This window comes from Scyliorhinus torazame, chromosome 15, assembly GCF_047496885.1.
Source record: "Scyliorhinus torazame isolate Kashiwa2021f chromosome 15, sScyTor2.1, whole genome shotgun sequence".
NCBI lineage: Eukaryota > Metazoa > Chordata > Chondrichthyes > Carcharhiniformes > Scyliorhinidae > Scyliorhinus > Scyliorhinus torazame.
The window spans coordinates 49984340-50011390 of record NC_092721.1 but is presented as its reverse complement, the minus strand read 5'-3'; the positions used below and the strand labels follow the sequence as shown (position 1 = coordinate 50011390).

The following is a 27051-nucleotide window of genomic DNA, read 5'->3' as shown; positions in this document are numbered from 1 at the left end:
TTACTGTGCCCACCCCAGTCCAACTCCGGCATCTCCACATCATGGCTTTTATTGTACATCTTTGTTATTTTCACTATTTTTGTGGTGGTGTCGGAAGTAAAGGTGGATTTTTCTAATCAACATGGTAATCATTGCTAGAAATGAGAATGGAACATTTTGCCATTTTGGGGGCCGAAAGAAAAGTGTTCTCAATCCATACATTGTTCCTTGGCAACCTCGTTACCACATATGAGGATGGAGCTATGGAGTCTGCAAGAACAGGAAACGTACGGCATCATTTCATGTGAAATCGGAGAATCGGCGCAACCGCGCCATGCCACCCCTCGCTCGGGTGGCCAGGCCTCGCGAACTGCTCCGTGGCTGGCTGCCGCTGGCTATCTACCCACCCTGGCCTCTACCCTCTCGCCCTCACCAGTCCATTTGCCACCCAGCCCTATCACTCTCAACCCTGGCCTCTGGCTCTGGTCGAGTTGCCCCACTGGCCACCCCTTCCCAGAAACCACATTGCCTGCGCTAGTCTGGCCTTCACACCTCTTGACTGCTCACCTCTCAGTTGGGTGGCCAGCCCTGGAGCCTCGACAACTGTGGGTGTGCTCCTGTCTGGCTGCCACCGGGTGCTGGATTTATCTGGCCTGGCCTCTGTTCGTGTTTGGCCACCCTCCTCAGCCCTAGATTCATCCTACTGCTCCCCTCAACATCTGTTGGCCAGGACCTTCTCCTCACCTCTCTGAAGGCTTTGCAGGCCCATACCCTGATGTTAGGTTGGCGACCTCACTTATGCCTCAGGCTGCCTGCAGGGCCAAATGTCAGAAACTTGGTTGCTGCTTCACTCAATGAAAGTTCAGAAACTTCACTCCAATTCAGGAAATCCATCTGATCTGCTCTAAGTCTCCACCACCACTCCGCGTCCCACTCTAAAGGGGAGGCGACCAATCAAAACCCGATGTTGCTCCATACTGCCTGCTCATAGTCTCAAGAAATTCGAATGAGCCCATTATCAAATTCAGAGCTACCAGGCTCTGATTGGTGCCCGCACACCACAGCCACCTCTCAGTATGCATTGCAGTGCTGTGTGCTTCATTGTAAGTCTGCCTCTGTCACTGTCACATGAAATTTTACATTGCAAAACAGAGATGTTCTCTTTAAGGAGACATTGCTCATTAAACACTAGTGTAAGGCTGTCATTCCTTTCATTTGGGAAGCAGAAAGGTACTGTTGCCATTAGACCCATGCTTGACATTGTGCTAACTTAATCATGGAATATAATAAAATGGATACAAGGCGGCACGTTGCACAGTGGTTAGGTCTGGGACTGAGGAGCTGAGGACCCGGGGTCGAATCCCGGCCCTGGGTCACTGTCCGTGTGGAGTTTGCACATTCTCCCCGTGTCTGTGTGGGTTTCACCGCCACAACCCAAAGATGTGCTGGTTAGGTGGATTGGCCACGCTAAATTGCCCCTTAATTGGAAAAGTAATAATTGGGTACTCCAAATTTATTTTTAAAAATAAATAATTAAAATGGAAACAGATTATTTGGACCATCATATTTGTGCTAGTTTCTTTCCCATATAGTTGCCAATACTTACGATGCCCCTGTGAATGTTAGCTAATTGTATATAACAGGAAATTAATAGTAACCATTTTTCATCCACCATTGGGATCTATTCCAAGGTTAAGCTGGAAGCTAAACTGACCTGCCTTTATTTTCAATTTTAACCTCATAAGCACTCATTGCTTATAATGGGATAATCGCTTTCATAATAACATGTCAACAACGAAACTAGTACAAGGTGACACAGCTCCCAAAAAAACTATATCTCAAGAAATGTTCTCATTATAAAACATGAACATGTGAAAGATTATGTGGGATTTGAAATTGAAGCTGCAGGTAGACCCAACTTTGTCTCAATTCTAATAGAGGGATTAAAACGGCAGGTTTGAAAAGGACTATGCAGATATTGAAGAGATCAAATTAGTAAGATTTCTGGGGTAAACGGCAGAAGGGGAGGGGGGGTGGGAAGAGGGAGGAGACAGGGAACAATAGAGGGGGGGGGGGGGAAGCGGGGGAATGAAAGCCAGAAGGAGAGCACGGGAAATGACAACAAACTCGGCAAATACAGTAACAGAGAGCAAGGAAAATACGGGCGAAAGACGGGCGAACAGCCGAAGCGGAGGTGAACGCGAGGCGACAACGGCACGAAAACCGTCCGGGAGAAGCAAGTAACAACACCAACACCAGATCCATTCTCGTATTGCCCTCTCTCCGGCACCCAAATGTACATGTACCTCCCCATTTTCTGCCCCTCCCTCACAAAAAGGTGCCTACTTATTTGTTAAAAATAATATTGTTAACTGTATAGAGTTTCTGTTGTTGAGCTAGTGCACAATTTCATACCAGTTTTTTTCTCTCTTCTATATATATATTTTTTAATTCTGTGTACATAACTGTAAATATATATTGTTCAAAAACCCAATAAAAAAACATTTATAAAAAACAAAGATTTCTGGGGTAATAATAATAGTAATATTTATTGTCACACGTAGGCTCACATTAACACTGGAATGAAGTTACTGTGAAAAGCTCCTAGTCGTCGCATTCCGGCGCCTGTTCAGGTATACAGAGGAAGAATTCAGAATTTCCAAATTACCGAACAAGCACGTCATTCGCGACTTGTGGGATGAAACTGAAGCACTTGAAGGAAATCCACGCAGACACAGGGAGAACGTACAGACTCAGGAACAGACAGTGACCCAAGCCGGGAATCAAGCCTGAGATCCTGGCGCCATGAAGCAACAGTGCTACCCACTGTGCTACCGTGCTGTCCTGGGTATGCTGCCTGATAATCCGTAAACTTTTCATTAAAAATTATGCGTACTGGTTACTCTTCACCTCATTCATACTTTCACATTTGCTAGATTTATTTTAATCTGAAAAAGAAAAATACTGACATTTCAATCTGCAATAGAACGGCCATTCTTTTGTGCTGCTCAGCAGATAACAACTGCAAAAGGACCAAACCAATTTGATGGTCAGGCCTCAGTGTAACAGCACTCAACAACTGTGGACAATCATGGAATTTACAGTGCAGAAGGTGGCCATTCAGCCCATCGAGTCTGCACCCACCCTTGGAAAGAGCACCCTACTTAAACCCATGCCTGCACCCTATCCCTGTAACCCAGTAACCCCACCTAACCTTTTGGACACTAAGGGGCAATTTGGTATGGCTAATCCACCTAACCTGCACATCCTTGGACTGTGGGAGAAAACCAGAGCACCCGGAGGAAACCCACGCAGATACGGGAGAAAGTGGAAACTCCACACGCTCACCCGAGGCCGGAATTGAACCCAGGGCCCGAGAGCTGTGAGGCAGGAGTGCTAACCATTGTGCCACCGTGCCTCCCTTGCTACTTAGGAGTGAGCAGGAAATCCAGCAGTTCCTCAGCAAAACCAAGAGAGGTGTTTAGGCTGCACCTCCAGTAAAGTTACAATGGTGCAGCTTGAAGGAAATTCCAGACCAATTGAGGTACCCTCAGTAATGATGCTTAGAGATTAAACTGTAAAGAAGGCTTTATTAGACTAATAACTATACTACAGCTAGAGACGAGAGCTGACTGTTACACAGACCATGAGGCAGGCCTTTATGTATGGCTCCCAGATGGGCGGAGCCAGAGGCGGAGTCCCCAGGGTTCCAAGCCCGGTCTTAAAGGGGACATCACCTTACATGATGATAAGGCAGTAACCGTTCATCACACCAATGAGTATGTATTTCCTTTCCCAGCAGTAGTTTATTCAACACTGCTTAAATGTACAAGGTGCCACATTTAACACATTAACACACTTGCTTCCACTGTGTTCCAGCTGACCATGCACTATGGAACACAAGAATGCTGCCATAGAAATGGGCAGGCCTAATTTTAACTCTGAGAGTGAATGGACTTTTGAGTTAAAATCTCGTCCAATGAATGCAGCCACAAAACAGTTGTGTGAATTTCCTCTGGGTGTTCCGGTTTCCTCCCACAGTCCAGAGATATGCAGGTTCGGTAGACTGGCCATGGTAAATTGCTCCTTTCTGTCTAAAAATGTTAGGTGGGTTTACTGGGTTACGTGGATAGGGTGTGGGCATAGTCAGGTGCTCTTTCAGACGGTCAGTGCGTACTTGATGGGCTGAATGGCCTCCTTATGCACTATGCCTCTATGTAAGTAACTACCAACAAACCAACTACTAAGAATAACAAGGACAATTGAAGTTGACAACCAAAGTCACACAGATAAATCTAAATTAAGCCATCAACCAATGTATTCACAACTTTGCTCACGAAGATGTGATGAATATATGCCAAAAATGGGAAGGACAAACACATTAATCTGATGCCTGGAGCTTTAATGCAGCCAATGAGACGGAAGACAAAGGTCTAAAACACCCTGATGAAATCTCATAGCAAGAACAACCAAAACCTTGAAATCATCTTACTCTATTTTTATACATTGCAGGAGCAGTTATTCGTGAACTGAGGATTATACATGATAAAGTGTCTTTTCCAGCTTCCCCAACGGCTCGGTCAATTTATCCAGTGAATGGCAGATTCAAAAAGACCCAGGAAGGTTCCAGAATCAATATCTGGCCTGTGTTGAGTTAGGTGATCAATCTCAAGTGACAATGGAATGTTACAATTGGAATCATTGCTGCTGGCTTAAAATGGGAAAGTTCACCCGGATTCTTGCTCCTGCTTTCAGGAATCACTGCTGGAACTGTGCATGTGTCGACAGTGGCTGAAAGCTAACTAACGTCTCAATACTCCTCCTCCCGGGTTGTGATGAGTCTTGTTTGGATTTTCACTGAGTGGAAACGATTCAGGAGACATTTCAAAACGACAGATGGAACCTGATTCCAGAATCCCTGCCCCCATTCCCCGCAGCCCACATTTTCAGTGGCATGAAATAAACATGCAGGCAACGAGCCTCCGACCTACCTTCACAATCTAGACAGCCCAATGTGCAATTTTTGTGGAGTTGGGCCAGCTTCTCCATAACTTGTGGTTCAAGGACATTGAGGAGTGAAATATCCGTCAGTGCCATGTTCACATGAAGCATATACAAGACAATTTGGGTACAGCCAATGGTACCCTGGCCCATGGGAAACCTGCAATATGTGCAAACCTTTATGCTGGTCTCTGGGAAGTGGAAACAAGATGAAGAGGTCTCTCCTCTGTACAGACATCTTCAATGACTTCTCTTATATTGCAATGCATTGAAATGTGTGAGATGTTGTTAGTATATTGAGCAGCAACCCGGCAACACCCAAATGCACAGAGGTTAGGAACTATGGTCACTTTGACAGCCGTCCTTGCCCTGCTTTGAGATTGTAGGTGTGACAATAGTTGGCAGATTTCACTTGACCCCTTCTGTGAAGCAAAGCCATGAATCGGGCCTCACCGAAGTTAATGTATGGGAATTGCTCTTTTAAAGATCCTCAGTCCATGTGACCTCCTGCTCTGAGCTATTCTTCTCCTCCCTCTTCCAACAGTTTTTCCTGTACTGTGTGACCTCTCTTCATTCTCTTAGCCATGTCTGGAAGTGACTTGCTTCAGTGCAAGTTTAAAGTGATTTTAAGTTACCTTTATCATTTATATATATTCCAAACAGCAGAGGTCCCAGTACCAATCCCTGCGGAACACAACTAGTTACAGACCTCCATTCGGAAAAACACCTTTCCACTGCTACCCTCTGTCTTCTATGGCTAAACCAGTTCTGAATCCATCCAGCTAGTTCACCCCTGACCTCATGTGATTTAATCTTTTGCACCAATCTGCCATGAGGAACTTTGTCAAATGCTTTACTAAAGTCCATGTAGACAACATCCACAGCCATTTATGTCAACTTTTCAAAAAACTTAATTAGATTAGTGAGACATGACCTCCCTTGTGCAAAACCATGGCATCTGTCGCTAATATGACCATTCACTTCCAAATGTGCATAGATCCTATCTTGAAACATCACCGCTGTTCCTCATCAAAGATGCTGCCTGATCTGATGAGCTTTTCCAGAATTTAATGCTTTTATTTCAGATTTCTAGCGTCTTCAGTATTTTACTTTTTAAAAAATAAATTTAGAATCCCCAATTTGTTTTTTCAATTAAGGGGCAATTTAGGGAGGCCAATCCACCTACCCTGCACTCTTTGGGTTGTGGGGGTGAGACCCATGCAGACACGGGGAGAATGCCACACTTCACACGGACTGTGACCCGGGGCCGGGATTCGAACGTGGGTCCTCAGCACCGTAGGCAGCAGTACTAACCACTGTGCCACGGGTCATGGGCCACCCTAGTATTTTACTTTTATGTTAACTTCAATGTCTGACCCTCCAAGCTGTGTTCCCACCAAATGAGAGTCCACAACAAGAGCACGAGCTCGGAAAATGATTGCCATTGCGTGAAGGACAAATGCAAGTTCAATGCCAAAGCTCCCAATTCCCAATTTAATTCTCAGCAGACTGAGAAGATTGTAGATTATGCCATTGAGAAGCTAGAAAGGAGATTTGCGATATTAGCCTCTCTTCAGCTATAAGGGATATCTGTGGTGATTTGAAAACTGGCTGATTTCCCATGAATTTAGTAGCGATGAGACCAGATGGATGAAAGATAATTCATTTTTAAATCACATTAAAATGATCATTTAATTTCCTTAAACAAAACGATTACTGTGTGACCCGAGCTACCTCAGGTGAATAAACCCACGCAAACACGGGGAGAATGTGCAAACTCCACATGGAGAGCGACCCAAAGCCGGGATCGAACCTGGGACCTCGGCGCCGTGAGGCAGCTAATTGGTGGTGCTAACCACTGTGCCACCGTGCTGCCCCTGGATGTTTCTATTATTCAATGCAATTTATGTGTATTGTAGTCAATAAGGAGTCCTAAAAAGGTGAGTCAAAAGTAGTCTATTTCTTATTCACAGCTGGAAAATGCAGCAACTAAGCAACAGCCAAGATCCAGCTGGGACCATTCTGAGATGCTGACTCCTTCCTGGGCCGGTTTTTATCTCGGGGAAGTAACGAGCCTGCTGTTGTGCCTCTGCCGCCTCAGCGGGAAAGTGCGTACCACACGAGCCTTACGAGGTCAATCGGGTCGTCCCCTTCGGTCTTGTGGGGATTATAACAATGTGGTTAATTTGTGTCACATTATGTTAGTTGCATTTTTAATTTGCTATTTTCCTCCCCAGAGAATCAAAAAGATAAATACCTATAATCCACAATAAATTCAATATCCAACACTTGTGGGTGTAATTTCTCAGTCTGGGAGGGAGAGTAATTCCCATGGCAGGGTAGGAAGTTGGCGTGACTCCAGTCACACAGTGTAACAGGAAAACCCACCAATTCACACCATGGTCAACCATTAATTATGCAGCCGTGAGGTTCACATCAAATCTCATGGCAGGTCAGGCAGGAAGTCGGCTGCCCCGCCGTCATGTCCGGGCGCCATATTTAAGAAGCACTTGGACAGACAACCCCCCGCCACCACCTTGTAGAGATGACCTTGATTGGACCTACTCGCTTGGACTTCTTCTCCTGACCCTCCACTTCCATTCTGTCTTCCAAGCCCCTCCTTTCTTCACATTTGTGGCATTTACTGTGCAGTACACTGCCAGTGCCAATGGTCTGATTTCCTGCTGGTGGGGTGGAAGATTTCACGGGCGTGTGAGACTCCAGTCAGCAGCCCCGTTAATGAGCATTCATGACATGCCAATTACGATCCTGATGTTCGCCAGTGGAAAATGCAACCTACCATGAACCTCCGTGGAAGTGCTGAGGAGAAAACTGCAACTTATTTTCCCGCCAAAGGAATTCTGACTTCTGTCCTTCGGTGGGACCAGAAAATTCATCCCCCAATTACTAAAAGCCTCAACAAAATATAGTCATTAACGTTCCCACTTCTGAACAAACAATTTGGTGGAAATAAATCACCAGATGACTAATTATGATGGAACTAGTTCAACAGCAAACATCTACAAGATGTCTTAAATTAATCTGAGTTTTATCACCAACCATCCCATAGTTTTAAAAGTGTATCTTTGGATACTTTTATGTGCAGGTAGTGTGTATTACCCATTTCTTTCCTAATTTGTCTCGCAAATTCCAGAGCTGGATGAATTGATACAATGACCCAGAATTCTTTATCTAACTTGCTGGTTTTCCACTCAGAAAAGATGCTAGTGTGTTTGATTTTACTTCTTGGAGTTGAAACACATCTGCGACAGTGAAGAAAAGCTTTTGCTAAGCAACAAATCACACATCTGCAGCTATTAATAGCATGCAAAGTGACTATCAAAGATTTCATCCACCCCCTGAGCTTTATACTCGCGGTCTGGAATTCTCTGTCCGTTGGGATTCTCTTTTCTCACTGGAAGCGCACCCCCGCCCGATGGTTTCTCGGAGGCGTGGAGTGGCTCCAATGGGAAATCTCATTGACAAGCGGTGGGAAGGGAGAATTCGACCATCAGCGAATAGCGGGCTGTCGAGAAACATGTGGCTGGGGGCCGGAGAATCCAGCTCGTGGTTTGCAACCAATGGCACTTTGAATATTTTCTTTTCTCTTAATTCTGCAGGACATAATGCATTGATACATTAAATTACAAGAACAAAATGAGGAAAAGTGTACACAGCTATTTTGTTTTATTTTCTGCACAATTCACCTTTTGTTGTCAATCCAGTGCACAAAACTATGAAAGCAATCAAAATGTGGGACCGTGTGGTAAACCACTGTGTTCTTATATTAAGGGTTGTACGGTAGAACCTGCACTACAGGTTCACCTGGGCCCCTGCATGCTAGCTCCGCCCAGGAGCCGGGTTATAAATATGCGTGGCCTCCAGCTCGCAGCCATTTTGTCAGCTGCTGTGGGAGGCCACATATCTGATACAAATAAAGCCTCAGTTTGGATTCAACTTCGTCTCCAGTCAAATTGATCGTGCCTCAATTTATTAGGACCAGATTCAGAAGATGGACCTCCGGATTAAACCAGATCGCCTGCAGCTGGATCCACACGCAAGCGACGCCAGAAAGGACTTTCAGCACTGGCTAGCTTGTTTTGAAGCGTATATCAACGCAGCGCCAACCCCTGTTCCAGAGGCTCAGAAGATTCAAATATTGTACTCCAGACTCAGCTCCAAAGTCTTCCCGCTGATCCAGGATGTGCCTAATTACGCTGATGCCATTACTCGACTAAAGAAAATTATGAGCAGAAGCCGAACACGCTCTTCGCCAGACACGCGCTCGCAACACGTGCTCAACTACATGGTGAGTCAATCGAGGAATTCTGGAGGGCCCTTATCCCACTAGTGCGGGACTGTGACTGCCAGGACATTACAGCTAAGGAGCACTCAGATCTCCTTATGCGGGACGCTTTTGTAAGTGGGATTGGGTCTGATGTTATCAGGCAGCGGCTCCTAGAAGAGGCCACGCGTGTCCTCGCAGAGACTAAAACACTAGCGCTTTCCATGACGGTCGCCCTGGGCAATGTCTAGTCCTACGCCCCCAACCGCGCGGCCCACTCCTCCTACGCTTCATGGGCCCCACAGGCAGCCACCCCAGCGGGGGCGCTACCCACCCAATATGCCTGCGCTACGCGCAGGCCAGTGATCTCCGGGGGGCCCCGATGCAACATTTGCAGCCAGCAAAAACACCCCCGCCAATGCTGCCCCGCCTGCGCTGCCCTTTGTAAGGCCTGCGGGAAGAAGGGCCACTACGCAGCGGTGTGCCAGGACCACTCAGCGGCCGCGGTCGCCCCCCCCGGTCACGGACAATGGGCGCTGCTATCCTCCTCTCCTCCCCAGGCCATGTGCGAGCAATGGGAGCCGCCATCTTCTCCCCCACACAACACACGTGCGTTTCATGGGCGCCGCCATCTTGCTCCACCCCCGCAACGTGTGTCCCATGGGTGCCGCCATTTTGTAATCCCCAGGACCTCCGGGTGCCGCCATCTTGTCCACCCCGCAGCACATGGATACCAACGGCGTCTCAGGGCCCCAACTCAACGGCCGCCTCACTACCCGACGATCAACCACGGCTTTCATCCATGGCAATCGACCAGTCCCCACCACATACGCTGACCAACGCATCCACCAGCGTGAAAGTCAACGGCCATGTGACCTCCTGCCTACTGGACTCCGGGAGCACCGAGAGCTCTGTACACCCGAATACGGTAAGGCGCTGCTCCCTTAAGGTACACCCTACCAATGAAAGTAGTTCCCTGGCCTCCGAATCCCATCGCGTAGCGATCCGGGGGTACTGCATGGTCACGCTCACAGTCCAAGGCGTAGAGTTCCACGGTTTTCGCCTCTACGTCCTCACTAACCTCTGCGCTGCACTTATCCTCGGCCTGGATTTTCAGTGCAACCTCCAGAGCCTGACCCTTAAATTCGGTGGGCCCTTACCACCCCTCACTGTGTGCGACCTCGCGACCCTAAAGGTCGATCCTCCTTCCCTCTTTGCCAATCGAACTCCAGATTGCAAACCCGTCGCCTCCAGAAGCAGACAGTACAGCACCCAGGATAAGGCCTTCATCAGGTCCGAGGTCCAGCGGTTGCTTCGGGAGGGAGTCACCGAGGCCAGCAACAGCCCCTGGAGAGCTCAAGTGGTAGTGGTTAAGTCTGGGGAGAAAAACCGAATGGGCGTGGACTACAGCCAGACCATCAACAGGTACACGCAGCTCGACGCGTACCCCCTCCAACGCATATCTGACATGGTTAACCAGATTGCACAGTACCGGGTCTTCCCAATGGTGGACCTGAAATCCGCTTACCACCAGCTCCCCATCCGTAAATCGGACCGGCCATACACTGCCTTCGAGGCAGACGTTCGGCTATATCACTTCCTTAGGGTCCCCTTCGGCGTCACCAATGGAGTTTCGGTCTTCCAAAGGGAGGTGGACCGAATGGTCGACCGGTACGGCTTGTGGGCCACGTTTCCGTATCTAGACAATGTGGCCATCTGCGGCCATGATCAGTAGGACCACGACGCCAACCTTGCTAAATTTATCCGCACAGCCACTCTCCTCAACCTCACGTATAACAAGGAGAAGTGTGTGTTCAGCACGACCCGCTTCGCCATCCTCGGCTACGTAGTCCAGAACGGAGTTCTGGGGCCCGATCCCGACCGCATGCGCCCCCTCATGGAGCTCCCCCACTGCCCCAAGGCCCTCAAACGCTGCCTGGGGTTCTTCTCATATTACGCACAGTGGGTCCCAAACTATGCGGACAAGGCCCGCCCACTCATACAGTCCACTCATTTCCCCCTGACGGCCGAAGCCCAACAGGCTTTCTCCCGGATCAGTGCTGATATTGCCCAAGCTGGAATGCACGCTGTAGACGAAACACTTCCTTTCCAAGTAGAAAGCGACGCATCGGACGTCGCCTTTGCCGCCACCGTCAACCAGGCAGGCAGGCCCATGGTATTCTTTTCCCGCACCCTCCATGCCCCCAAATCCGGCACTCATCCATCGAAAAGGAGGACCAGGCTATCGTTGAGGTTGTGCGACATTGGAGGCATTACCTGGCCAGCAGGAGATTCACTCTCCTCACTGACCAACGGTCGGTAGCCTTCATGTTCAACAACACACAGCGGGGCAAGATCAAAAATGATAAAATCTTGCGGTGGAGAATCGAGCTCTCCAACTATAATTACAAGATTAAGTATCGCCCTGGCAAGCTCAACGAGCCCCCAGACGCCCTATCCCGAGGTACATGTGCCAGCGCACAGGTAGACCGACTCCGGGCCCTGCACGACAGCCTTTGTCACCCAGGGGTCACTCGGTTGTACCACTTCAATAAGGCACAAAATTTGCCCTACTCCGTCGAGGAAGTAAGGACAATCACCAAAGACTGCCAGGTCTGTGCGGAGTGCAAACCGCACTTCTACCGGCCGGACCGCGCGCACCTTGTGAAGGCCTCCCGCCCCTTTGAACTCCTCAGCGTGGATTTCAAAGGCCCCCTCCATTCCTCCGATCGACACACATATTTCCTCAGTGTGATCGATGAATACTCCCGGTTTCCCTTCACCATCCCATGCCCCAACATGACGTCTGCCACCGTCATTAAAGCCCTTAATTCTATCTTCACTCTGTTCGGCTTCCCTGCCGACATCCACAGTGACAGGGGATCCTCATTCATGAGTGATGAGCTACGTCAGTTCCTGCTCAGCAGGGGTATTGCCTCCAGCAGAACGACGAGCTACAACCCCCGGGGAAACGGACAGGTAGAAAGAGACAATGGTATGGTATGGAGTGCCGTCCAGTTGGCCCTAGGGTCCAGAAATCTCCCGGCCTCCCGCTGGCAAGAGGTCCTCCCTGATGCACTACATTCCATTCGCTCATTACTCTGCACTGCTACCAACAGTACACCGCATGAACGTCTTTTTGCCTTCCCCAGGAAATCCACATCCGGGGTATCGCGCCCAACTTGGCTCACAGCTCTGGGAACCGTGCCTCTCCGTAAACATGTGCGGCACCACAAGGCGTTCCCCGACGGCAGCCAGGATACCGTCTCCCTCAGGGACCTGGCACCAGCAGGTTCCACCCCCACACCACCCCCGTCGCCCCCCTCCCCTCCCCTGCCGCCCCCATCACCCCCCCCTGGACCGTCCATCCTCCCCCTGCCCACCCCCATTGTGAAGAGGATTTTGGCACTCTCCCGGAGTCAACTTCGACCATGACAGCACCAACATCGCCGGCTCCACTTCGTCGATCTCAAAGGACCATCAAGGCGCCGGACCGGCTGAACCTCTGACCGGCCCGCCGGATGACTGCTCTGTAAATATTAAAGATTTCTAATTGTATATAGTTCTCCACCACCCCCGCCGGACTCAATTTTAACAGGGGGGTGAATGTGGTAAACCACTGTGTTCTTATATTAAGGGTTGTATGGTAGAACCTGCAATACAGGTTCACCTGGGCCCCTGCATGCTAGCTCCGCCCAGGAGCCGGGTTATAAATATGCATGGCCTCCAGCTCGCAGCCATTTCGTCAGCTGCTGTGGGAGGCCACATCTGATACTAATAAAGCCTCAGTTTGGATTTAGCTTCGTCTCCAGTCAAATTGATCGTGCCTCAGACAGCGATCATGGTCTGAAGATGTTAAACCCAATCTTACATCCAGAAGGCAGTAAAAGTGGTAGAGAGCCTAATCGGAAGGTGAGATGCTGCTTCTCCAGTTTGCGATAGGTTTGACTGGAACATCGTAGCAGCCCAAGGACAGAAGGCAAGAGAGCAAGGTGGTGAAGTGAAATGAAAAGTGACAGGAAGGTGGGAGTGAAGGTGTTCCGCCAAAAAATCCTCCAGTCTGCGTCGCACGCATTAAAAATGTTAACTCTACTTCTCTCACCACAGAAAGTGCATTTTCTGTTATTTGGTTTTCTCTCAATTACTTGCCTGAAAGTGAGGATGTAATGTTCCATTTAAGGTACACACACACATGGCAGTGCAGCAACTTGGAAGGCAATGCGCAGGCCACTTGAAATTCTCCGACCGTTGTGATTCCCTGTTCCCATCGGCAACGCACCCCCACCTGCGGTTTTCCTAGTCGCATGGGAAATAGAAAATCCCACTGACAAGCGGCGGGAGTATTGAATCCCGCTGCTAGCAAACGGTGCGCTACCGAGCAACACTCGGCTGGGGAACCTGAGAACGTTCTTTGCAGGAAGTCAGAGATATTTCTGAAAGCAGTACACAAGTTTGTGTTTTAATGCATTCACAGGATATGGGTGTTGCATTAGTTGCCCATCCCTAACTGCCCTCTATTTCAGAAGGCATTTTAGAGTCACAATCGCAGTTACACCTAGACCAGGTGAGGATGGCAGATTTCCTTCCCTAAACAACATTGGTGAACCAGATGGGTTTTTACGACAATTGAAAGTGGTTACAGAGAGTTTTAATTCCGGATTTCATTCCACTGAATTCAAATTTCTCCATCTGCCATGGTTGGATTTGAACCCAGGTCCTCAGATCTCGCCCTGGGTCTCTAGATTACTAGTTCATTGACAATACCACTGTGCCAACACCTCCCCTGCATTGCATAGGAGATAGCTGTCACATGTAAATCCTTCAGGCAAATCACTGACCAGATTTCAGTTTGCTGGTCAATGACTGGAGGCAACAACTTCCATCACATCCACTGGTATGTGTTTAGATTGGCTGCCTGTTTTACACTCTTTTACTTTCAATTGACTGCAGTTTGCCATTTTTTGTGATCAAGAGGTTTACTGCAATACTTTTCATAAGCACAGTGCTTTAAAAAAAAACATTGCCACATAACCAATGTAATCATTCTGAATTACTGAAAATGATGTATAACTTGTTCTTACCAATAAAAAGATTCCATTCTGTGTCCAAATCAGCCTGATTGGCCAGGCAGCCCTTCATGACGTTAAGACAGTAGTTGTTGCATGGCTTCACAGTGGGGAGTCCATGGCAGTAGGGACAGTACATCATCTTCATTAGTGCACGGATGCACCCTACTGTTGGAATGACCTATTGAAAGAAAGAAAGAAAATTAATTTCCTTGCCGTCGACTCATGTTTGCTGTGAGGAGAGGCTGCAGGAAGTGATGCTGAAGAGTCAGCTGACATTAGGCAGAAACCCACCTGCTGATATCTAACAGGGCTCATCAATTCACACCAATTAGTTCCATTTTGTGAAGGGCTTTCCGCTGACAAGACTGCACAATAACTTGGCTTCTACAATGGATCGCACTCCACGCAGCGAATAAAACACAAGTGAGTTTTATATTTCGCATTAGTCAATGGACCTTTATTCCGATCTACATGTGAATCTGAGGAAATCTCACAATAAATTCCACTCTCCCATAACAGAGAATGAATGGAAATCATTGTTGGGAACATTATTTTTTGAACAAGGAGAGAAGAAATGTGAACATTGGCCTGCAACGTTCTTCAAATGGCAAAGACTGAGTTGCAAATGTAACCACGGTTTTCCTTTACTTTGAGTATTTTTCAGTATTGTCTAGAGCTAGAAATAGTTTTGCTGCCTTAGCAACAAAGTGATGGGGATTGTGGGGAATAGGAAATCACGAAGATGAAATAGTTCAGGTATTAAAAACCTACAACGAAGGTGGTAATATATTAAAGCAAATTATGCGGTGGATTCTCCATTGCCTGATGCACTGATTGGGATTCTTTAACCGGGGGAGAATGGAGCATCCCACGAAAAACGGATTTGGCGCCCTGTGTCAGTGGGGGATTTGCATCCATTGCAATATAAGTAATGGCTAGAAACCTGATTCACACCACATCGCCCACCCCAGTAATGCACCAATCCCCCCCAACGGGAAATCCACAGGGTGGGCTTTGGTGCAGGTTTGTCCAAGTGTGGCCCTGACTTGGTCGACCCCAAGGTGAGTCAAGGCGGTCAGTCCTAGGAAGGTCCATCAGGAGGCCCCATCCTCCCAACAATGCAAACCTTTCCACCACCCCCCCCCCCCCCATGATAACTAAGGGCATTCTCCCCACCACAGGAATAATGGATCACCCCCCACCCCACAGCACACACCCATGAGGGTGGCCGGCCCCCTCCCCCACCAACATTTCCCAACGACTCCATCAGACTTCCCATCAGAGGCCCTTTTCTGAGGCTTCCTCTTATTCACAGCAGAAAGCACTTAGCTCCTTTTGATGCATCATAGAATTCCTACAGTGGAGAAAGAGGCATTTTGGCCCATCGGGTCTGCACTGACCCTCTGAAAGAGCACCCTAGCTAGGCCCATTTTCCCGCCCTATCTGCACATTTTTGGGCTCAAATGGGCAATTTAGCATGGCCAATCCACCTGACCTGCACATTATTGCTCAAAACCAGAAAAAAATCTAAGAGATTAGAGTATAGCATGAAGAGCTGTTTTTTCATTTCCATACCTGATGGTAGAGACCATTCATAAGAGACTGCGGTCCATGTGATCATATGTGTTCACAAAGTTCACATATGTGCTCACAAAGTTCACATATGTGCTCACAAAGTTCACATATGTGCAGATGCAAACCCACGATCTTCAGAGGCAATCTTAGAACAAGACCAAAAGATCATGCAGGAAGGTCTGAATTTTGCCAGCAAATTCTGACACATTATAGTGAACATTTATCAGTAGGCAGTGCATTTATCCATTGAAGACCCAGTAAAACAGAGGGCGTGATTCAGTGACCCCATATGTGTGAATTCTCGCTGGGCGAGATCCAGATCTGCCTGTGCAGTGTACAGACTCAAATTCAGCTTTTCATTAAAGGAAAGCTGAGCTGCATCGGAGTCAGAGAGTTAAAGAATGGCTTTTAATCAGATAAAGCCACCAATTTTGGTTGCTTCAAATGAAATTGTAGCTTTATGCAAGGCTGCTGTAGTACAAAGAGTGCAAAATGAAACAAAAAGATATCTGTCGCTAATGGGCCAGCAAAAATACAGATGGAAATATGTACTGAGCCAAAAATAATTCAACATCCTAACCAGCATGGAAAATTTCAACAGACTTTTGCAAGTTCAATTCTTAATTGAAGAAGAAGAAGAATCTTTATTGTCACAAGTAGGCTTACATTAACACTGCAATGAAGTTACTGTGAAAATACCCTAGTCACCACATTCCGGCGCCTGTTCGGGTACACTGAAGGAGAATTCAGAATGTTCAATTCACCTAACAGCACGTCTTTCGGGGCTTGTGGGAGGAAACCGGAGCAACAGGAGGAAACCCACGCACACAAGGGGAGAACGTGCAGACTCCACGCAGACAGTGACCCAAGGCGGGAATTGAACCAGGGACCCTGGTGCTGTGAAGCAACTGTGCTACTGTGCCGCCAATTTTAAAAGGTATTTGAAAGCATCCCATGTAACATGCTTATTTGAAAAACAGGAGTAAATGGTCTGTGATAAATTATTAGTTCTCAGTTGGGCTGCATCAGAGTTGAACTGCTCCAGTGCTATTGTCCCACAGGCTTAATTCAAAAAAAGGTGTTAAAGCAAAGCCCAAGGCTCTTACTGCAGCATTCAATCCATTGACAATGGCTCTAAAGTTAAGTGGGACATCATCGGGTGGTGGGTGCAGACAGGGTTACATTTGACAGTGGTGCTTCCAATTAATGAAGATGTATTACAATTACTGCCTGGGCTCACATGTGAGGAATCGCTTTGGGGAAAGTGCGCGAGGGCATCTATAACCATGAAACGCCGAGGCCTTCAGAATTAAAACAGAGGGCGTGATTCAGTGGCCCCATATGGGTGAATGCCACGAGGGCCCTAAATCGTCTCCGCACCGGATGCCAGGTCGATGGCGAGTCACCTGACTCGTTCTGCCCGGAGCATTCTGGATCTCCAGATCTGCCTATGCAAATGAGCCCAATGGCTCATTCAAATACCCGTACGCCGGATTGACCTGGCGCCTGGGAGACCTTGTCAGGGCTGCGTTGAGTACTGATCTACACACGCATGGACCTGGCGTAATGGTACCCCAGGCAGAGGAGGGGGGGGGGTTGCGGCCTCGCAGGACATGAGACACCCCCTTGTGTGGTTGGGGACAGGACAGGATATTATCCTGGCACTCCCCCTGGCACCTGGGCACCTTGGAACTGCCAGCATGGCACCCTGCCAGTAGCACTCTGGCACCCTGGAATTGCCAGGGTGCCTGGGGCACCGTCAGGGTGCCAGGTTGGCAGTGCCGTGGTGCCCAGGCGCCAGGTTACCACTGCGAGAGGTCGGACCCGGGGGTGCTAAAGGGGGGAGCTGGGTGATTGGGGCTGCTGATCAAAATGGCACCCCGACCTGTGAACAGCTGTTCTAATGGCTCGAAGTGTGGCCTTTGTGGATAGAAACACCCCGGGACCAAAAACAAAGGGCAAAGTGCCATTGAATTGCAGGGTTATCCTCAGCACCGCAGCCGCTGAAAAACACCCAGCTAAACGTGCCCAAAAGCGGATTTCGGTTTAAATCTGCTGAATCGCCCAGAGAGTCAAGACGATGAGAGTAAACCAGTAAACAAACGGCAGGTGACTTTCTCACAGGCCTCTGATTCTGACAGTGACAGGCTATTTATAGACATGGTTCAATTCTAATAAATAATCCTAAATGCATGGCTAGCCCTCGCTGTCCGTAGACAAGGATATCTGAGGCATCTGTTAACTGAAGGCAGTTTAAAAGGCATGATAATCAGGTTTAACTTCACATCACACACACTGTCAAAAAAAAAAACAGGCTTCAAAGAAGGATCTGATTTCATCTCAACCTTTGAGGATTAATACTTCGGGGCTAAAAGGAAAGTGACAAATTTACAATTTTGTTTCTTTCAAAAAATGCTATCAGTCTAGATCCACAGAGTTGCTTCCTGGCTCGTTCCACTTTTGTTTGTCTCAGCAGCGGAAACAGAATATCAGGTGTGTGATAGGGTAGGAAATATAGCTGTGTCATTTGACATTTGCAAAGTTGCCTCAAACCTGAAAACCTTAAAAGAACCAGCTATGGGAATTCACTTTAGCTCATGTTTTGTGGTATCCAGGTTCAACTTGTGTCCCCTTGCACATAAAACCGAGGCCTCATTTGGTCCATCAAGTCAATATAGAAGATCCTATGGTCCCATTTTGAAGAAGAACAAGGGATTCTCCCCAATATTCATTCCTAAATCAACACTGCGAAATGACAGGTTATCTGGTCAATTTTCCACTCCTGCCTAGTTTGTGGGAGCTTGCTTAGTGAATCAGCTGCTCATTTGCTGCTTGACAACAGTGATTGCAGTGCAGTCTACTGGCCACGCTGCGCCCAAAAAGCAGCATGCCGCGGCGGAACATGGTCAGTAAATGCTGGGAGACCCCGCTACTGGGATGTACCTGGGATCTAACGTGATCTAGTGAGACGTTACAATGTGAAGCCTGCCCATTGTGCAATCTGCATTTTAGAGCGAGAGCTAGCCTTCCTCTGAAATGCATTCCCGAGATCTAACTACGGCATGGAATCTAGCCCCCTTGCATCGGAGACCGCGGGCAAGCACTGTTCAGTACTGTCAGGTCAGATTACCTGAAGATGCTGGGGATATGGTTCGGAGCGGCTGGGGCGTGCACCAAAAACTGGGAGGAGTGCATTGCCAAGGTAAGACAGAAACTGGGCGGGTGGGAGCAACGCTCCCTCTCCATTGCGGGCAAAACCCTGGTCATCAGGTGTGAGGTACTCTCGGTGTTACTGTACGTGGCACAGGTCTGGCCCATTACCCAACCCTACGCCGCAGCAGTCACCCAGGCCATCTTCAAATTCATCTGGAGATCCAAGATGGACCGTGTCCGAAGGGACACTATGTACAAACCTCTGGATAAGGGAGGGAAAAACGTACCCAACGTCTCCCTCATCCTGATGGCCACCTTTGTGTGCAGCTGCATCAAGCTGTATGTGGACACCCGGTATGCAAACATCAAGTGTCACTACATACTGAGGTTCTACCTGTCCCCGGTGTTACGAAGGATGGGCCTGGCCTCATTGCCGCGGAACGCTCCAAGTAGTTGGACCGTGCCGTACCACCTGTCCCTCGTGGAAACGTTTTTGAAGAAAAACACCTTTGACCACAAGGCAATGAAGCGGTGGTCAGCACGTAACGTCCACGAGGCCCTCAAGGAAAAGCAGACTGTGGAGGACGTTGGACAGTTCCCTGAGCAGACTGTCAGTCATCTGGCAGAACGTCTCAACACCAGAACAAACAAACAAGCACCAAGACCTAGCTTGGCTGGTGGTGAGAAGGGCCCTCCCTGTCAGAGTCTTCATGTACACCCGAAGGCTCAGCGAGTTGCACGCTGCCCTCGGAGTGGCTGTGGGGGAAATGAGACGGTCACCCACCTCCTTATGGAATGTGCCTTTGCAAAGAAGGTCTAGAGAGAGATGCAGTTGTATTTGTCAAGGTTCATCCCGAGCAACTCTGTGACACAGGACTCTGTGCTCTACGGACTGTTTCCGGGCAAACATCAACTGCTGCTGGAAGGTCATCAACTCGGTGAAAGACGCTCTTTGATCTGCACAAAACTTGCTGATCTTCCAGTGCAAAGAGCTGTCCTCGACTGAGTGTTGCAGACTGGCACATTCCAAGATCCAGGACTACGTGCCGAGGGATGCACTCAAGCTTGGGGCAGCTGCCGCCAAGACGCAATGGGGAAAGACCACTGTGTAAGGTCTTACCAGCAGATGTACACCGAGGGGCGGTTAACAGCGTAAACCCCCCTCGGTCTGGGTCATTAACACTCCAATGTATAAAAGAAACATGACAATGTAAATGTTTAAGAAGGAATTGTAACGTAAAGAGCGATATGTGTGTAATGTTATCAAAATTGAATGGAAGAAAGTCGAGGGAATGTGTAACTCTGATGGAAATGTACAGTCAAGACAATTTGAAATGTTCTGTAATGTTTATGATAGATTTTATGAATAAAGTATATTTTTTGAAAACAAAACTTGTCTCCTCAAACTGGTACCAGATGGAATGGCACTTGTCGAGGTCTCCCAGGGGATTCAAAGTCCCCAAGTGCATGCCACCTGGGCAGGGCGATAGCCTGGTATTTCTGGTGCAATCTGGGCACCCTGGCATTGCCATCAGGGTGCCAACCTGGCACTGCAAAGATGTCCAGGTGGCACTGCCAGATGGCAGGGGCACTGCCAGGGTGACAGGCTGGCGCTGCCAAGGTGCCAGGCTGGTATTTTCTGTGTGGTACTGATCGGGCTGGGGGTGCCCTGTGTAGGTGTGAGGGGTGGGCCTGGGGAGCCCCTTACAGTGAGTTGGGGCTTGGCGGGGAGTTTAGAGGTTGCATAGGGGCTCAAGAGATTGGAACAGCAGGAGTTCATAGAATTTACAGTGCAGAAGGAGGCCATTCGGCCCATCGAGCCTGCACCGGCTCTTGGAAAGAGCACCCTACCCAATCCCACACCTCCACCCTATCCCCATAACCCAGTAACCCCACCCAACACTAAGGGTAATTTTGGACACGAAGGGCAATTTATCATGGCCAATCCACCTAACCTGCACATCTTTGGACTGTGGATGGAAACCGGAGCACCCGGAGGAAACCCACCCACTCATGGGGAGGATGTGCAGACTCCACACAGACAGTGAACCGAGCCAGGAACCGAACCTGGGATCCTGGAGCTGTGAAGCAATTGTGCTAACCACTATGCTACCGTACTGCCCCTGTTCCGGCGAGCAGAGCCCCTCGGTGCAGAAAATGGGGCAATGTGTGTCCTCGGCTGTGTATTCCCCACTGAGGCCCCGTATCTAGCCGGAGTCACGTGAGCGCCGGGAAACACGCAGCTCTACGTGCTCAGTTTGGGACTTTGTTCCCATTCGCACCCTACACGTTCTCAATGGGCTGTAAAACACCTTAGGAAGCGGGATGTTTTAAACGACACTATATAAATGCAAACCTTTCTGTTAATTTTTCGAGATTCCTTGCTGCTAAACAAACAGGTCTCTCTTTTCTGTTTGATGTGCTTCCTATTGCCTAACCAATGTGTTCCCATCTGGTACTGATATCGCAATCTGAGGATTCGGGAAATTCTAGGGTAGTTGAAGTAAGTACTTCGACACTTGCTGTCTGAAAATGTTACTTTTGTTTATTGCTGAAAAAAAAGAGACATGTGAGTCCAGACTTTCATCACGACAGACAGGTTCTCCATTATAGCAAAATGGCGGATGAACCCGGAAATCCTAAGTCCCATTCCGAACACAGAACTTCCTATATTCTGGGGGCAGTACTGTAGTCAGGCCAGGATTCACGCATGCATAACTTAAGGAGGCAGCTGGCCATTTAACTCACTAGTTGCCTCTGCTGAAGATTTTGGTGGGCCAGGAGTGTGAAACTGGAGAGTGGTGATTAGACCTGGTAAGAGCTGGTCTGAAATTGGTGGATTCATCTGGATAGCCAGGGTACTTATTTGGAATGGTAAAGCACCCTTTTCGAGGAGAGGTAAGGCACCCTTTGGGATTGTTAAAAGTAAACATGATTGTGCATAAAAAGTGCCTAAACTGATTGGAACTGTCAAAGCTGTCAAAAACCTGTCATAATAGTCAAAGGACTGTCATCCTGTCAAAGAAGATACCAGTTGAGTTGGCATGGTGGGGGTAAGGGCAAAGGGTGGTGGTGAGAGCATGGGTTGGCATGAATTGGCACTAAGTGGGCATAGGCATTGTAAAGGATTTTCGCAATTTGCGGGCGTAAGGGTTTAGGTGTGGGACAATAAGGTGGCATCAGCTGGCATGGATAAGGTGTGTGGGGGTGGTGAGAGGTGAGGTGATGGATGTTTTTAGCCTTTATCTTGTTTTTATTTACAGAGGTGGGACTTCCACCTAGCCCGCCTTCTCATCTGGCCCGCCTCCATGCTGGTTTTTAGAGCGGCAGGCCCAACTTCTAATTCAGCCAACCTCCCGAATGAAGATCAAGATTGCTGGAAGCCATTTTTAAAGGTCGTGTTTGCAGAGCCGGGAATAACCTTGGCCATGCAAAGTTTATTATTTTGCACTCATCAGGACAGATGCAAGAATGCCAAATTTCAAAGGGAGAAACAATTTATACTGCACGAGAAAAGGGTACTAATTGGTTGGCAAGTTGATTCTGATCTAACGAGGCGTTGCGCCAGGGAACCAATTCCCCCAGATATTCAACAAATGGTACAATACCTGGATATTTTCTTTTAATTGTAGAGAACAGGTCCCTGCGCTAGAATTTGTTTAGCTTCTGTGAAGTGTAGGTGAGCCATATGGGAGCCTGACTGATAATCTTAAATAAATTGTTCACGGATCGTAGCACACTCAGGATTGTTCAACAAGTGCTGTGCAATTGTGGATTTTTTTATTATCAAGATAACAGCACAGGAGATGCTGGGTTAGCTGGGTTTGAGTCAGAACCTTCTCTCAGAGTATTCAAAGGAATTATAGGACGGTGTTCACAGTATCAAAGATGCACGCCTTTGATAAGGGAGAGAGTGTGATTTGGGGGATGCATGAGGAACATTATTGCATGAGATAATAGGAAATTAGAAGGGTCATTAATGCCATGAAGTGAGAGAAGACACATGAACAGGTGGAGAGAGGAGCAAAGAGTAATGTGATATCTTGTCTGCCATTTCCATTATCTATCACTTTTCTCAATGATTTAGCAACTGAGAATCAAAAATTACTTGGTGCAAATGCAATGGAGTTCCAACTGGAAGTTTGATTTAAAATCTGAAACTCCATTAACAGTGATAGATCAAAGACAATTTGGTGCCACTCATTATTAAATCAGATGGAAGTCAGGCATCTGAAGACATTAAACAAAGTTCATAGTGAGCTCCCGTTATGGGTTTGAGTGTTGATTTAACTTTAGTGTGATAACTGAAAAAATCTCAGGAATGTTTATACTTAATATCTTCCGAAAGCTGGACCACTTTTATTCCAGCGACTTTCTAAACCGAGATTTGAAAAAAAATTAAATAAAGGTCAACGTTCTTCTCTTCTAAATACACAATGTGGCAGCCCAGTTGTATGAAATTTTGATTTCAAAATGAGCCACCTGGCAATCGTAGGAAGTGACTGAATCCGTAAATTAAACTTTAATAACTCTGAGGCTCCTGCTGCTGGTGAACTTTGAGGTTACATTGAGCAGCAGTATCAACATCCTGAAATAGAGAAGACACAAATCACACACCAGAATAGCAGGTGGCATGATGTCAGCTCGGAATGTCCTTTTCCACTCAATATCGGAGATATAGATGCCAGTTTCGCTCCCAAAGAATCAAACCTTTTACAGTGCAGAAGAAGGCCATTCGGCCCATCGAGTCTGCACCGGCCCTTGGAAAGAACACCCTACTTAAGCCAATGCCTCCACCCTATCCCCGTAACCCAGTAACCCCACCTAGCCTTTTGGACACTAAGGGCAATTTAGCATGGCCAAACCACCTAACTTGCACATCTTTGGACTGTGGGAGGAAGCCGGAGCACCCGGACTAAACCCACACAGTGATCCAAGGCTGCAATTGAACCCGTGTCCCTGGAACTGTGAGACAGCACTGTTGACCACTGTGCCACCGTGCCGTTTAACGCAATGGCACTGAAACACGAGGTTACAGACTTGTGTTTGCTTTGCGGCACCTCCTTGACTGTGGCGATGCTCAGATAAAAAAATTATCTTTGCTTCCTGCATGTTGATCTCAGTCACTGTTGGAAGCATTTTCTTTGTTTGCCATGAACTTTCTTACCTCACGTCCTTTGCTCTGAGGCCAATGATGCCTCGCGAAAGTCACCAGAAGCATTCCAACTTGAATGCTTAATGTGGGTGTGCTTGGACAGTTACTGGGCAAATTTCCAAACCGTTAGGACTTCCTGACAATTCAGGCTCAGTAGAAGCTGGCACCTAAGTAAGAGAATGATTACATACATCCTTGTCTTTTGGGACACCAATCTAAAATGAATATTGATTACTTAAATCTGTATCCTGCAGTACAATTCTACACTAAATTTTGTTGATTGGTAGGTAATCTAGTCGATATGTGATGACTTCATTATTTTTTTCCCCAATAGTCAGAATTAAACATTTGGATCTTTCTCTTCAAATGAAGTGTGTCCTGATTTAGGAGCAAGTTCTGTCTTGAAAAGAAAGAAAGGTCTTTGTACTTTACAGGTCTGCGAAGCGCCTCCCTTAGGAACAGGAGCTACAAAAGATTGACTTCTCTCTTTTAGCATTTCGTATCCATGCCTGGCACCTGCATATGTTAATGACATTTCCGTGAAAAAAAACTCTCATCCAAATAAACAATTTCCACTCAAATGACAGGCGACTGTTCAGCAACACGATGAAAATGCTGTTGTCAGACCATCATTAGTGATAAAGTAAGCAGCTTTATTGTACGGGAAAATGATGAAGCCAGTGAGGTTAGTATGATTACCTGGAGAAGAATGACATTATTGTTTTGAACATATGTTGCTTGATATGTAAGCAGAGCACTCCACACTAACTACCACAGATTGATATGTAAGCAGAGCACTCCACACTAACTACCACAGATTGATATGTAAGCAGAGCACTTCACACTAACTACCACAGATTTTTTAAAGAGGTGCCTGATAAGGAAATGCAAGCTGTCTTTGCTTTGGAAGACTAAAATATAACCTTCTCCTGTTCAGTCAATGACTGTAGACTTGTGTAGATGGCTGCTCACAGCACTGACTTAATACCCTGCAGCATCTCCTGAAGAAAGGCCTTGCATTATTCACATCTGTTAACTGTAATGCTGGGAAGAGGAAAATATAACATTTAATGTACTGAGCAGGCGACAACCTCTCTCAACTGTCACTGGAAATATAGAGATGTTGACCTGATTCTTCCAAGGAGCGACAGTAACCATCCGTTTACTGCTCAGCTCCTACTTTTCTGCGCCATGAGGCGTATTTCTGGCCTGGTCTTGTAATCCAGATTCTTTGGAAAGGCATGGTGGTCTTTCATTTAAATGCTTATGCTTATTTGAGGCGCAGTGTCATCGGCCAGGGGGGTGGGGGAGGGGGCGTGGGGGGGGGGGGGGGGGCGATATTTCCCCCGATTTCTTTTGACTGGTCACTAACACATTGAAAAGCTTTGGGACATTTATACAGCTTTTCAGTGTGATAGTGAATGAGTGAATGGATGAATTTGTAGGACGTGTAAGTGAGCAGGGTGGGTGAGGTAAATGGGGGGTGGTTGGGGGAACCGGGTGTTGGGGGATAGCCAGGTCAAGTCGAGGGGGAATTGGTAGCGGTGTGGGGTGAGGGGTTAGTGTGAGTGATTGGGAGACTAAGTACATAGTTACCAGGTGTTAGACAAGACTTTTCTGTCTAACGTTGCCTGAGTAACTATTCAGGTAAGTAAGTCCGAAGTCTGACTCCGACTCTAATTCAGAGTTGGGGACATGTTCGTTGAGCCCTGGGAAGTTGGGGAGCCCATGAAAGTTCAAACTTCCTGGGCAATTACCATGAAGTAATTGCCTTAGATCTTCCGCAGAGTCCTTCAAGCACATCTTGAGATGTACATGCGTTCTTCAACCGGAGGTTCTCGGCAAATATTTTTTTGATCAAAGTACAGAGTTTCCCATTCCTGCTTATCACAGAATCATACAGCACAGAAGAGGCCCTTCGGCCCATTGAGTCTGCACCGACACACGAAAAACACATAACCTGCCTACCTAATCCCATTTGCCAGCACTTGGCCCAGAGCCTTGAATTTTATGACGTGCTAAGTGCTTATCCAGGTGCTTTTTAGTTTATTTTAGGGTGACGATATGCCACCATGGTAATACTCAGACAAACACACTATCCTCACTCACTACTCATTGACCTCATTGATTGATAAGAGATCCTTCTTCCTTTCTTCATGAATTTTCTCATCTCACATGCACTTTCTCCGAAGACACTGATTCCTTGCAAATGTCACAAGATCCTACAGGCTTAAGTGCCAAGCCTATAAAGTGTGAATTTTGACAGTTGGGGGTGAATTTTCACTGGAGTTTTCCCCCTGGTCCCCCTAACTTCACTGAAAAAGCTGAGAAAGCCCTGACATAACGGCATGATCAACATTTATGCCAGAGATTCCTGTGGAAAATCACCTCTTTAAGTTCAAAGAAAATGTGTTGGCCATATTATTTCTAGAGCTACTATTACATTGTTTTCCTATGTATTAACCATTTGAGTCCCAGACGTCAGTAAAACTATGCTTTTTAAGTGAAAGATATTAGTGGGTGGCACGGTAGCACAGTGGTTAGCACCCTTGCTTCACAACGCCAGGGTCCCAGATTCTATTCCTGGCTTGGGTCACTGTCTGTGTGGAGTCTGCACGTTCTTCCCGTGTCTACATGGGTTGCTTCCGGGAGGTGCTCCGGTTTCCTCCCTCAAGTCCTGAAAGACGTGCTGTTCGGTAATTTGGACTTTCTGAATTCTCGCTCCACGTAGCCAGAATGCAGCGACTAGGGGCTTTTCGCAGTAACTTCATTGCCGTGTTAATGTAAGCCGACTTGTGACAATAATAAAGATTATTACTAATATTAATGCTGGT

The 27051-nt window shown here is 47.5% G+C and overlaps 1 protein-coding gene across 1 annotated transcript in view; it reads right to left on the bottom strand.

Moving 5' to 3' along the window:
- gpc6a (glypican 6a) overlaps positions 1 to 27051 on the bottom strand; it is a 1492324-nt gene that overhangs the window by 385144 nt on the left and 1080129 nt on the right. Inside the window, exon 4 of the mRNA XM_072476229.1 lies at positions 14347 to 14512. Coding sequence (XP_072332330.1) covers positions 14347 to 14512 — 166 coding nt within the window. The remainder of the gene's footprint in view (positions 1 to 14346; positions 14513 to 27051) is intronic.